General features: G+C 48.8%; 1 protein-coding gene across 1 annotated transcript in view; it reads left to right on the top strand.

Moving 5' to 3' along the window:
• LOC141073459 (prostasin-like) overlaps positions 1–14671 on the top strand; it is a 52021-nt gene that overhangs the window by 20392 nt on the left and 16958 nt on the right. The window contains exon 3 of the mRNA XM_073560691.1: positions 3959–4239. Within this exon, the coding sequence (XP_073416792.1) occupies positions 3959–4239 (281 nt within the window). The remainder of the gene's footprint in view (positions 1–3958; positions 4240–14671) is intronic.

Below are 14671 nucleotides of genomic sequence, written 5' to 3'. Positions count from 1 at the left end.
GCTGGATGTGAGGTCTGTGTGTCTCTCCAAGTAATATAGGTTGGATGTGAGGTCTGTGTGTCTCTCCCAGTAATATAGGTTGGATGTGAGGTCTGTGTGTCTCCCAGTTATATAGGTTGGATGTGAGGTCTGCGTGTTTCTCCCAGAAATATAGGCTGGATGTGAGGTCTGTGTGTCTCTCCCAGTAATATAGGCTGGATGCGAGGTCTGTTTGTCTCTCCCAGTAATATAGGCTGGATGTGAGGTCTGTGTGTCTCCCAGTAATGTAGGTTGGATGTGAGGTCTGTGTGTCTCTCCCAGTAATATAGGCTGGATGTGAGGTCTGTGTGTCTCTCCCAGTAATATAGGCTGGATGCGAGGTTGTGTGTATCTCCCAGTAATATAGGCTGGATGTGAGGTCTGTGTGTCTCTCCCAGTAATATAGGCTGGATGTGAGGTCTGTGTGTCTCTCCCAGTAATATAGGCTGGATGTGAGGACTGTGTGTCTCTCCCAGTAATATAGGCTGGATGTGAGGTCTGTGTGTGTCTCCCAGTAATATAGGCTGGATGTGAGGTCTGTGTGTCTCTCTCCCAGTAATATAGGCTGGATGTGAGGACTGTGTGTCTCTCCCAGTAATATAGGCTGGATGCGAGGTTGTGTGCATCTCCCAGTAATATAGGCTGGATGTTAGGTCTGTGTCTCTCCCAGTAATCTAGGCTGGATGTGAGGTCTGTGTCTCTCCCAGTAATATAGGCTGGATGTGAGGTCTGTGTGTCTCTCCCAGTAATTTAGCCTGGATGTGAGGTCTGTTTCTCTAAAAGTAATATAGGCTGGATGTGAGGTCTGTGTGTCTCTCCCAGTAATATAGACTGGATGTGAGGTCTGTGTGTCTCACAGTGATATAGGCTGGATGTCAGGTCTGTGTGTCTCCCAGTCATATAGGCTGGATGTGAGGTATGTGTGTCTCTACCAGTAATATAGGCTGGATGTGAGGTCTGTGTGTCTCTTCAACTAATATAGGTTGGATGTGAGGTCTGTGTCTCTCTCCCAGTAATATAGGCTGGATGTGAGGTCTGTGTGTCTCTCCAAGTAATATAGGTTGGATGTGAGGTCTGTGTGTCTCTCCCAGTAATATAGGTTGGATGTGAGGTCTGTGTGTCTCCCAGTTATATAGGTTGGATGTGAGGTCTGCGTGTTTCTCCCAGAAATATAGGCTGGATGTGAGGTCTGTGTGTCTCTCCCAGTAATATAGGCTGGATGCGAGGTCTGTTTGTCTCTCCCAGTAATATAGGCTGGATGTGAGGTCTGTGTGTCTCCCAGTAATGTAGGTTGGATGTGAGGTCTGTGTGTCTCTCCCAGTAATATAGGCTGGATGTGAGGTCTGTGTGTCTCTCCCAGTAATATAGGCTGGATGCGAGGTTGTGTGTATCTCCCAGTAATATAGGCTGGATGTGAGGTCTGTGTGTCTCTCCCAGTAATATAGGCTGGATGTGAGGTCTGTGTGTCTCTCCCAGTAATATAGGCTGGATGTGAGGACTGTGTGTCTCTCCCAGTAATATAGGCTGGATGTGAGGTCTGTGTGTGTCTCCCAGTAATATAGGCTGGATGTGAGGTCTGTGTGTCTCTCTCCCAGTAATATAGGCTGGATGTGAGGACTGTGTGTCTCTCCCAGTAATATAGGCTGGATGCGAGGTTGTGTGCATCTCCCAGTAATATAGGCTGGATGTGATGTCTGTGTGTCTCTCCCAGTAATATAGGCTGGATGTGAAGTCTGTGTGTCTCTCCCAGTAATATAGGCTGGATGTGAGGTCTGTGTGTCTCTCTCCCAGTAATATAGGCTGGATGTGAGGACTGTGTGTCTCTCCCAGTAATATAGGCTGGATGTGAGGACTGTGTGTCTGTATTGCCAACTGTTCAGCAATAAGGTTCGGATACGGCTTTAAAGAAGGCTACTACTTGGATATGACACAATTTTATTATACAATGATTAATTTAAATGATAGAACACCAAGTTAATGGAATGGCAGATATAATATTACCCTGTCTTGTTAATTAATTTCATGTGAATCATACAATTATTATGAATTATAGTACATAGAGAAATAAGCATCCATACTATACATTACCAAGCATTGTAGCATCACTTCCCTACTGAAGGGACCACAGTGTCGAGAAGGAAAATACTCTGGTCTTTTCATTACAGAAACCATGCACCCACGATACCTTCTGGAAATGTCCCCTCTCGAAATGTCCCCTCTCCTCACTGACATAGGGTCCACCTTTTTATACACAACACTCCCACATTACAACTGTGCAGTATGTTTAGTCTGCATCAGAATCTTGACTCTGCACAGTACCTTGTTGTCTTGATAACAGCATAAGACTTCAAGGTCTGTTTGTTATAGCCTCTTAGTTTGTTTGCACCAACCAGAGATTTGTTTGCCATTAGCATGTCTCTTAACAATAGCACAATGTTTTGCTACTGATTATAACCCAGGCTCTGTTTGCCTCTGGTCAACTTGTCAAAGTTGTCTATCACTGTTCAAAGCTCAACATATGTTGCTTGTTACAAAGTTAACTCTTCATGCTCATAGCATAACGCTCTAAAATGGTAACATATGGGCAGCATGACTTCCATAATCCCCTATTCTGAAAACTGGATACCTATCGTAACCCAGAAACACACGCATACATGTCAGATATGTATCACAATCGGTCCTCGATTATGGATGTCATGCATGATCATTGCTACATGAGACCATAACATTTTGGTCTCTCTTGTCAATCGAGAATCATACTATTACCGAGCACAAGACTTCCTTGTTCAAGCAGCATAAATATTCATTATCTATACAGTTGTTATTCCTATTGTCCTAGCACATATGTAAAGGATACACCACATAGAATTAGTTGGAAAGCTCCTTCCCATCAACCACCCCCCAAGTGAAAGTATTCAGTATCTATCACTGTTTGTCAACAGGGGTCACTTGCGTGCAAATCAGGATAATGAATCTTTGAAACTACAGAGCTTCAAAGACCACAGAACAATTCCTTGTCTTACGGTATTGACACAGAGCAAACGCTTTGTGGCTCAGTGTCAAAGTTCAGCATTAATGATATTACACCATAGTATATTGCAATATAGTGTTTGGATTCAAACAACCATATTTCATATTTGCAATACTTTCCATCCTTGGTCTAATGACCACACTATATCAAAGCATATAAACAATATATTACAATATGTAGGCTATGAGATATCCATATTTTTATTAGCACCACAGTGTCTCTCCCAGTAATACAGGCTGGATGTGAGCTCTGTGTGTCTCCCAGTAATATAGGCTGGATGTGAGGTCTGTGTGTCTCTCCCAGTAATATAGGCTGGATGTGAGGTTATGTGCATCTCCCAGTAATATAGGCTGGATGTGAGGTTATGTGTCTCTCCCAGTAATATAGGCTGAATGTGAGGTCTGTGTGTCTCTCCCAGTAATATAGGCTGGATGTGAGGTTATGTGTCTCTCCCAGTAATATAGGCTGAATGTGAGGTCTGTGTGTCTCTCCCAGTAATATAGGCTGGATGTGAGGTCTGTGTGTCTCTCTCAGTAATATAGGCTGGATGTGAGGTCTGTGTGTCTCTCCCAGTAATATAGGCTGGATGTGAGGTTATGTGTCTCTCCCAGTAATACAGGCTGGATGTGAGCTCTGTGTGTCTCTCCCAGTAATATAGGCTGAATGTGAGGTCTGTGTGTCTCTCCCAGTAATATAGGCTGGATGTGAGGTTATGTGTCTCTCCCAGTAATACAGGCTGGATGTGAGCTCTGTGTGTCACACCATTGAATGTTAGTTACATTGTATCAGAACACCTAGAATGCATAAGTCTGGAGTTTGGAAGTCAGTGGTGATGGAATTGAGGCGTTACATTTGGCTGGATGCAGAGTTTGGAGGTCGGAGGTAACATTGAGATTTTACATTTTCCAGATCCCTCTCCCTTGAACTGTACAGAGTGCACCTCGGGGCCCACAAGCTGGACATGCCTAATTCTCATGAGGTGGAGGTTGGGGTGAGCAATGTGTTTATCCACCTGCAGTACAATGGCATTTCACACAACAGTAGCAGTGGAGACGTCGCTCTAGTCCGCCTCTCCAGACTGGTCACCTTCACCAGGTACATTCGACCAGTGTGCATCCCATCAGTCCACATGGACTTCCCACCTGGAGCCAACTGCTATGTTACCGGATGGGGCCAGACGCAGCCTGATCGTGAGTATCCACCGTGTCCCCCTGGCGCTGCCTTACTCCAGACCCCTTCTTTCTTTGTATGGACTCCCCTCCACTCTCCATTGTAGCTTGTCTGCCCTCCTTACTTTACCTGAGAGGGTAACAGCCGACACTGAGACATCACAAGGGCTATTCACAATCTGAATGATCATTTCAATGGAATAAAAAACATAACGAGGGGGGAGAGGGGGATGTCATCCACAGATAAAGACAACAACAACTAGAATATATAGGAAACGTGCGTCAGGGATGTGACCCTGGTGTGAGGGCCGCGCTCACCACAACCACTGCACTCTGCTCGGACCTAGAATGGTAGTGCGCTGTTCACACTGTGAGGTCCTCAGCCTATAAGTATTCACCAAGTATCTAATGAGCAGGTCCTGAAGACCTAGAGGAGCCAGGAATAATGGCTGACCTGTAGCGCCGTGACCTCTATACAAAGCTCCTGCTAAGAACCTGTCACTACTTGATACCTTTATTGCTTGGAATGCGTCTGTGGATGATATTCCCCCTTCCCATCATGATGTTTCTATAGGTATTCACTAAAGATAATGGTTTACACTCTCCACAGCTCTGGTGATGGATCTCCTCGTAGGCTGTTATATTACACTCCAGTACATGGCCACAGAATAATTACAGCATTTATTATATTCGGTGATAATTTTACCTAAAAAGTTGTCTGTCAGTCACTCCTGATTGCCTCAAAGCTCCCACATCCTCATCTCAATAAAAAAGAATGACATTAAAATAAGCTCTGAACTTTAATTTCTATCATCTATTATCTATCATCTATTATCTATCTATTATCTATCTATATCTATCTATCATCTATTATCTATCTATTATATATCTATATCTATCTATCATCTATCTATCTATCTATCTGTTATCTATTATCTATCTATTATCTATCTATCAATCATCTATTATCTATCTATTATATATCTATATCTATCTATCTATCAGTTATCTATTATCTATCTATTATCGATCTATCTATCATCTATTATCTATCTATTATATATCTATATCTATCAGTTATCTATTATCTATCTATTTTCTATCTATTATCTATCTATCTATTATCTATCTATTATCTATGTATCTGTTTGTTATCTATTAGCTATCTATCTATTATCTATCTATCTATCTATCATCTATTATCTATCTAGCTATTATCTATCTAGCTATTATCTATCTATCTATTATATATCTATCTACAGGGGCTGGACAAAATAATGGAAACACCTGGAAACATCGACAAAAGTTAGTTTAATATGGTGTATGTCCACCTTTTGCGGCGATTACAGCCTCAATTCTCCGAGGTATGGATTCATACAAGGTGTGAATTGTTTCCAAAGGAACTGTAGCCCAGTCTTTGGGTAAAACACCCTCCAGTTCTTTGAGCGACGATGGAGGCAGAAATCGACGTCTAACTTGAATCTCTAAAATCAGCCATAAATGCTCAATAATGCTGAGGTCTGGGGACTGTGGGGGCCAGATGAGATGCTTCACTTCATTACAATGCTCCTCGTGCCATGCTTTAATGATTCTAGCTGTATGAATTGGTGCATTATCATCCTGAAAGATGGCGTTCCCCTCCGGGAATAGTGCTTGTGGGTCGCCCCATCCCAGGGCTGTGGGGTACTCAGTACCGGGCCGGTGTCAGGGGGATGTGTCAGCAGCTATGAACCGGTCCGTGGCCCCGGGCGCCCAAATCAATGGTGGGTTGTGATGTAGTTTATATGGATAGTTCGTGACGCCACCTGTGGTGTTTGGCAAGTAAGATGTTAAGCCAACGCTGTGTGCAGATCCACTGGTACTGAAGGTGTGCGCAGCATAGATGGTAAAGGTCCCCACAGGTGAAGCTGTAGTCCCAGGACAGTGTAGAGGTGGTTGGCACAGGGATGTAGCAGTGCCGGAAGGATAGGAAGAAGACAAGACACAGCGGGGTGCAATTTATGTACCTTTACTTGATAACTGCAGTCCAGGGTCCTGATTACAGATGGTATTGAGCAGGTCAGCCTGGAAACAGATCAGGATTCTCTCTCAGCAGAAGGGCTGTGCAATCTCCTTCCTAGCGCTTTGAAGAGTGAAGCACTCCAGTATTTAGTTACTCTGGAGTTCCTCCTGTCAGTTGTTCTCAAGAACCTCACTTGCACGTCAGACAGCTGTAGCCTATCTCTGGGACTCCAAACTCTTCTAAGTCCCGGCTCTCTATCCTAGCTGCTGTTGTGCCTCAAGTCTTAGCTGGGAGCAGGGCATTTACAGCCTCCTACTCCTCGGGTATCTGTGGCAGGACAATTAGTATCCGTACCACTATGGAGACCAGGCTCCAGTTCGTGCGCTCTCAAGCTGAGGGAGCTCGCCTTCTGCAGCTCAACCTCCAGCTTCATTCTCCACGTCTGCACACTTCACCCCCCGCAGACTAACTAACTCCCCCTCCTTCTGGCCCTCAGGGAGCACTCCTCCCCCTCTTCCTGGTTCAGAGTTCCCCCTGCTGGCCTGGAGTGGAACTGTCTTGCATGTATGGATTGACTGTGAGAGAGATCCATCATTGACTCCAAGCCTGGCATTACCCTCCCCTGCAGGAAGGCAAAGCCAGTGTGGCAACCATACTCCTGGGGGCGCCACACTTGAGCCATAGGATGCACTTGGTCGCCCAAAATGCCTAAATAATCTCGACTGTTAATTCTTCCATGAAGGGATATCATTGGCCCGGCGGATCTCCACGAAATAGCACCCCAGATCATCACAGAACCTCCGCCATGTTTTACGGTTGGGAGAAGGCAGTCTGGAAGGAATGCTTCTTTCGGCTGTCTCCAAACGTACACTCGGCCGGAGGTCGGAAATAGGGTAAACGATGATTCGTCTGAGAATATCACATGTTTCCACTGCTCAAGGGACCTGGGTCGCCCTCCCAGGGCCGTGGGGTACTCGGTACCGGGCCGGTGTCAGGGGGATGTGTCGCAGCAGCGGTGACCCGGTCCGTGGCCCTGGGCGCCCAAGCAATCAGGGGTGTTGAATGGTGGTTTGTAGTTAATGGAATAGTTTGTGACGCCACCTGTGGTGTTCGGCAAGTGGGATGTTGGGCCGACGCTGCATGCAGATCCTCTGGGGCTGGTGGTGTGTTGCAGCCAAGATGGTGGAGCTCCCCACAGGTGGAGCTGTAGCCCCAGGGCAGTGTAGATGTAGGGGCAGAGGAGAGGTGCAGGCGGTGTAGAAGCTGATACCTAGATGTAGTGGTACAGGGTGTGTTGGCGCAGGAATAATTGGAGGACACCAGGGCGTGCAGTTCCAAAGCTTTACTCACAGTCTGTAGCACACACAGATGCCTGCCTCCAGGTCAGGGACTCAGTCAACCTCCAGGTCAGATGGAATGCTCCCTTCCAACACTCCGCCAACATGTGCCTTTCTGAACGTCTCTTCTTATCGCACCTTTAAGTGTGAAGTACTCCTAGTACTGAGTTACACTGGAGTTCCTCCTGACAGATGTTCCCAAGAACTCTACTTGTACGGCAGACAGCTGTAGCCTGCTTCGGGGACTCCTTGCTACTAGGTCCCGGCTCAGTATTCACGTTGCTGTTGTGCCCCCAAGTCTTAGATGGGAGTAGTGCATTTACAGCCCACTACTCCACCGGTGTCTGCTGCAGAACCATTAGTGTCCATACAACCTCGGGGACCGGGCCCCGGCCTTGCGCTTAGAACTTCTAGGCAGGGTTCTTCCTCTAACCAATGTCCTCTGTTCCCTTTTACTCCTAAGTTCCGTACTAATCCCTCTCTCTCATAGAAGATCAGGTTTCAGTCTAATGTCTTTCTCCTTCTCTCCTTTCCCGTGCCAGCTGGCTCAGGTCACTGAGGCAGCTGCAGCACTCCTTCCTCCATCCCTCTTCCAGGGATCCTCACTCCTCTCGAGTGACTCTGTCTCTTCCACTCTCTGACTGACTGACTACCTAAACCCTCCCCGCTCTTTATGTATTCTCAACTCCACCTGCCTCCCAGCACATTTCATGTTCCAAGCAGGGAGCCACCAAAGGTGCTCTGCTACTCTCTAAGCAAAGAGCCACAATGTGGCTTTGCTGAACTACAATGTTGTGTGGGATGCGAGTGTTGGAGCGTGGTTAGGAGCCTCCAACTCACCTGGATGGTGGGGCACCACAGCTCAGGAGGAGGTGCAGTACCTGTGTCGCAACTGAATCCTCAGGGGCGCCACAGACCAATTCTGGAGTTTTCTACACCACTCTAAATGCTTGGAAACATTTGTCGTTGAGAGCAGCGGTTTTCGAATTGCAGCTCTTCCGTGGAATCCAGATTTGTGCAGCTCCCGACGAACAGTTTTCGTGGACACTGGGTTCTGTCGGTGTTCATTGAGCTCATCATTGATTTTCGGAGCCGTGGTCTTGCGATCCTCTCTCCCAATTCGCTTTAGAGTCCGACGGTCTCTCTCAGTCAACTTCGACTTTCGGCCGGACCTGTGCTTTGCTGCGGACGTTTTCCTTCTCTTTGAAACACAGTCATTACTTTGGAGACAGTACCTCGTGACACGCCAAGCATTCGGGCACTTTCTGTTACACTAGCACCTGCCATACGAGCACCAACAATTTGGCCTCTTTGAAAATCCGAGAGGTCTGCCATTGGTATCAGGTTCTCATCAATGTTCTTACAATTCTGCAAAGCAAACAGTTAATTTACATACACATATCACATAACATAAATAATCAACTACAAAACATCACCATATGTCACGGTTTGCATGTTTATAACATGTTCGAAGATTATGAGGCCAAAACGTTAGGTGTTTCCATTATTTTGTCCAACCCCTGTATCTATCTATCTATCTATCTATCTATCTATCCCTAATAACAGGCGCTTTTCCTTATCCTCTAGGGTCTCACAGTAAGGGTTACTTCACACACAGTGAGATCACCGATTTTGCGATCTCGCTGTGTGTGGCACGCATCAGCGACCGCCCCCGCCGGGTATCGCTGATCGTGCAGGATGGTCCTGGGCCATTTCTTGATCGTTGGTCTCCTGCTGGCCAGCGTGTATCGCTGCGTGTGACAGCGGGAGACCAACAATCAGCGAGCTCCCAGCGCTGTAAGCAGACACTGGGAGCTGGTATCTAAGGTAAATATCGGGTAATTAAGCGTGCGCGGCACTTAGTTACCCGCTGTGTACGTGGATACCCGCATCCTCGCTGGTCCTGATCGCTGGTGAGTCTGCCTGTTTGGCCGCTCACCAGCGATCATGTAGCGAGGCACCAGCGATCCTGACAAGGTCGTATCGTTCTCGGGATCGCTGGTGCGTCGCTAAGTGAGACGGGGCCCTTAGAGTTGAGCGAGTATTTTTGGAATCGGTCACTGAATCTGAATTTGCCATATTGTTATCCTATTCCTGCCAAATTTCTGTTTGATGATCGGTTCCCAGCATATTCAGTAGTTTCTACTCCCATTGACTCCAATGACATTCGCTGTGTTCAATGAATATTGGAGAACCAATATTCTCTGCCGATCAAAATTGGAGCCGAATATTGAAAAATTTGCTGAACTCAACTCACAGCCTCCAAAACCGAAACGGTCCGATCATCAGACAGACTCCGGCATAAACAGTGTGCCACAGAGAACAATGTAAAGTAGAGCCGACGAGTCCTTGATCGGGGCCCGTCTGACCTCTCAGACCTTGTATCTGGCCAGCCGGCCGGCTTCCACCACCAGACACCATCCGGCCTTATCACATCTGAACACAACGTTATGATGGTGCTTGTGTCACCTCACCCGGTCAATCACCACCATCCGCCTTACGTATTCCTCTATGACAGTAAACGTTAGGGAGGTTGGGGGTCCTCCGCCGTTAGTTTTATCACTAAGTCCTACTTTTCGCCGTTCCCCGCTCACCTTATAAGGGTCCATGATTGGGAGATGAGCGTTGTGTTCTGCTGCGGCATCCAGATGTTACAGAAATCCCATGTCCACTATACGTCCAGAAACGTCATCACTGCCACGTCCGGATTGTTTGCACCCGGCCTTACAAAGCTCTCTATAGCCAGTGGCACCTGTGACGAACAGCCCACAGCCGTTCGTCCACTTACGGAGGCGACTAACGGGGGTCCCGCTGCCACCAAAACGCGACGGACAGCGGACCCTGTGTCACCACTATGTCACAGTCCCACCACTGACACGGGTGTATCAGCGGACGGAGGGACGAGACACACTGCCGGCACACGGCTATCACAGGCACCGTTGGGGCTTATCTTAGTTATCCCACCACTGGCACCATGTGACCAAAAATATCCAGCAAGCTAATCTCGCTCTACAATTTGCCGCAGGGGGAGTTTAATTTGGATGCCCCACCACTGCGATCAATCTTCCAAGTACTGCGGGGATTTATGTATATCCCACTTTCTCAGTTCCACTTTGGAACTCACAGCTCTCCGGCGCCCCCCTTACCCTCAGGTCAGTCAGGGAACTGCACCTAGGATAATTGGTCACCGGACGGGCTGCCTGTTGTGAACCGGCAATCAGGCTTCTGCAGTAAGGGAATTATCAATGCCGTGGCCGCAGCCCCTCATTCAGCAATATAAGACCCTTCTAGACTGCCAGCAAGCCGCAATAGCCGTGCACAACGCGCTGCCACCAGTCACGGTTACTTAATTCACAGTGTTAAATTAAGAGGGTCCGTGGCAAACCCCTTGAATTAGTAGCGATTATCTAACAAAGGCGTATAGTTCGATTCTTAGAGCATGGAGACAGATCTAAATAATTATTTCATTTATTTTCCGAAAGAGGACAGTGATTACAGATAAAAGTTGCTATAAAATTGAGACATGAGATAGGTACAGTACAGATATAAAATAAAAGGATTAAAAGGGTAGAAAGTCACACTCACATGTGGTCAGTTGGCATCCCATGTGGCTTTAAGGGGGGTGGAGGCGGAGCTGCGCGTCTCCACTCATCTGAGTTCTTGTCAGCATGGACTCTGCAGCTGTTCTGTGCTGGTTTGCCCAGGGAAGGCCTTATAGGCTTTGCTTTGTGACATCACGGAGAGATGCATTCTGGGTTGATCCCTCCTCTCTCATCCGAGTTATGTTTTGGCTACAAAACTTAGATTAGCTATAACTTTATGGGAGAAGCTGGTATGGACTCATCAGTGGTATCATGTTTCCCAGCGTAATGAGCCTATCAAGAAAACATCAAACATCTATGCGATATGACCGTCCATTTGGGCGCAAATCATATCTCAGGTTCTGGACATCCGAGAGTTTTGCAACAGGCACCACAGCGAAGCTGGGTCTGCTCGGATCGCAGAAATATGATTTTCATATCTCTACTTGGTACGGTTTTCACAGGGCAGGCTCTTAAAGTTTTATTTCAAACAAAGACCTTTTTCCCGCATTTTTTCTCTTTCAGCTGAGAGAAGCCAAATGGTGTGAGGAAGATGGTCTAGCTAATTAACATTCCTGCTCTTCCAGAGGAAGTGGCAGGGTTGATAAAACCTGGGGGGAAGGAATTCCTACTACTGACAGTTTACAATGTCCTAGGATGGAGGATTTGTTAGCACATTGCAACAGAAAACATATCTTGCAGACATTGTACATCACACCTCCCCCCTTAAGAGGGCGCTAAGGAGGCATTACCTCTCGGTAATCGGCCATGCGCACCTCAGCGGGTTCGCCCCGGCGGGACAACCCATCGGCATTGCCGTTTTCACTGCCCTTCCTGTGTTTTACAGTAAAATCGTACTGTTGAAGGGCAAGGCTCCAGCGGAGCAATCTTCCATTGGTTCCGGACACTGTGTGCAACCAGCTCAGAGGGTTGTGGTCAGTTACCACCGTGAAGGCACGCCCGTACAGGTAGGGCTGCAAACGCTGCAGTGCCCACACCATGGCCAGACACTCCTTCTCGATGGTCGAGTATGCCACTTCCCTCGGCAAAAGTTTCCGGCTCAGGTACAACACGGGGTGCTCTTGGTCCCCCGAGTCGACCTGGCTAAGCACAGCACCGAGGCCAAACTCGCTGGCGTCGGTCTGTACCAGAAACGGGCGACTGCTGTCGACTGCTCTCAACACTGGAGAGTTGCACAGGGCTGCTTTCAAAGCTTGGAAAGCCGCCTCACAGTCATCTGTCCAGTTGACTGTTTGGGGTAGCCTCTGCTTGTTGAGGTCAGTCAAGGGTTTGGCAAGGGCGCTATAGTCCTGTACGAACCGCCTATAGTACCCTGCAGTGCCCAAGAAGGACTTCACCTGTTTCTTGGTCCTGGGGGTGGGCCAGGACACGATTGCGTCCACTTTTTCTGGCTCCGGACTCATGGAACCCCCGCCTACCCGGTGCCCCAGGTAGTGGACCTTGTGCATGCCTATCTGGCACTTCCCCGGCTTGATGGTCAGGCCTGCCTGGTGAAGACGCTTGAGCACCTCCTGGAGGTGCTGAAGGTGTTCCTCCCAGGTGGAACTGAAGACGGCAATATCGTCTAAGTACGCCACCGCGTACTCCTCCAGTCCCCGAAGCAGGTGGTTGACCATCCGCTGGAAAGTGGCAGGGGCATTCTTCATGCCGAAGGGCATGACCGTGGACTCGTACAGTCCAAAGGGGGTGATAAAGGCGGATTTCTCCTGCGCCTCAGGGCTCAGGGGAATCTGCCAGTATCCCCGACTCAAATCCATGATGGATATGTAGTTGGCGTTTGTCAACCGCTCGAGCAGATCCTTGATGCGCGGCATCGGGTGGGCATCAGAGGTTGTGATGGCGTTGAGCCCCCTGTAGTCCACGCAGAACCTGGTGGTTCGATCCTTTTTAGGCACGAGGACTACAGGTGAAGCCCACGCGCTTTTTGACCGTCGAATCACCCCCAGCCTTAACATCTCATTGATCTCTTGGCGCATGACTTGTTGCACCTTTTCAGAGATCCGATAAGGTGTTCGCCGTAATGGGGCGTGATTCCCGGTGTCCACCTCATGAACCGCTAACTCCGTCCTCCCAGGACGGTTGGTGAACACGGGCCGGAAGAGTTCCAGGGTGGCCATCAACTGCAACCGCTGGGACACGGTGAGCGAACCACTTATCTCCATGTCCGCAATGGACCCATTGGCCTTGGCCTGGGCCAGCATGTCCAGGAGGGGATCTTCCTCCCCATCCTCTGGCAGATTGCAGACCGGTAGGACGCAAGCTTCACGTTCGTAGTGCGCCTTCAGCATGTTGACGTGAAAGGCCTTGCGCCTACCCTGAGCATGGTCAAGCGTGACCACGTAGGTGACCGGGTTGAGCTGTTGGTGGACGACGTATGGGCCTTCCCAGGCTGCCTGAAGCTTATCTGCTGGTACAGGGACCAGCGCCCACACCTTTTGACCCACCTGGTAGGTCCGCTCCCGGGCGTTCTGGTCGTACCAGCGCTTCTGGTCAGCCTGAGCCTGCGTCATGTTGTCATGCACCAACTGCGTCAAGGTCTGCATCTTGTCACGGAAGCACATGACATAATCCACGATGGACACTTCTGTTGGGTTTTGCTCATCTTCCCAGGATTCTCTTATCAACCCAAGGGGTCCCCGGACTCGCCTGCCATACAGGAGCTCGAAGGGGGAGAACCCGGTCGTGGCCTGCGGAACTTCTCTGTAAGCAAACAGCAGGTGTGGGAGGTACCGCTCCCAGTCGCGCCCTTGGGTCTCAACCAGTATGCGGAGCAGGGTACCGTTGAAACGTTCACACAAACCATTAGTCTGTGGGTGATACGGACTCGATACCAGCTGCGTCACCTGCATTTTCTCACAGAGAGCCTCCATTAGGCGAGACATGAATTGGGGCCCTTGATCGGTAAGCATCTCCCTGGGAAATCCTACTCTTGAAAAGATGGTCACCAGTGCATCAGCCACCTTATCTGCCCTGGTTGAAGACAGAGCTACTGCCTCTGGGTACCGGGTAGCGTAGTCTACCACTGTGAGAATGTATCGCTTTCCGGAGCTGCTGGGGACGGCCAGCGGGCCTACGATGTCCACCGCGATTCTCTGGAAAGGCTCCTTTATCACCGGCAAAGGAATAAGGGGAGCCTTAAGAGCAGGCCCCGCCTTACCAACTTTTTGACAGGTGGCACAGGAGCGGCAGTAGTGTGTTACATCTGTCCCCATCTTGGGCCAATAGAAGTGTTGAGACAGCCGTGCCTTTGTTTTGCCGATCCCCAAGTGTCCAGCGAGTGGAATCTCATGGGCAATCCGCAACAACTCAGTTCTGAACTGATAGGGTACGAGCAGCTGTCTTTCCCTCAACCACTCCTTTTTAGGATCTCCGGGTACTGTCTCCCGGTACAACCTTCCTCGTTCCCAGAACACCCTCTCCTTATCAGACTTGGAGGTGGGCGTCTCGGCGAGACCTCTCAATTTCTCCAGGCTGGCATCTGAGTGCAGAGCAGCCTGGAATTCCATGCTGGA

This window comes from Dendrobates tinctorius, unplaced genomic scaffold (genome assembly GCF_039654945.1).
Source record: "Dendrobates tinctorius isolate UK_male_01 unplaced genomic scaffold, ASM3965494v1 ptg000301l, whole genome shotgun sequence".
NCBI classification, from domain to species: Eukaryota; Metazoa; Chordata; class Amphibia; order Anura; family Dendrobatidae; genus Dendrobates; species Dendrobates tinctorius.
Note: the sequence above shows the minus strand (reverse complement) of the source record. Positions and strands in the feature narration are given on the sequence as shown.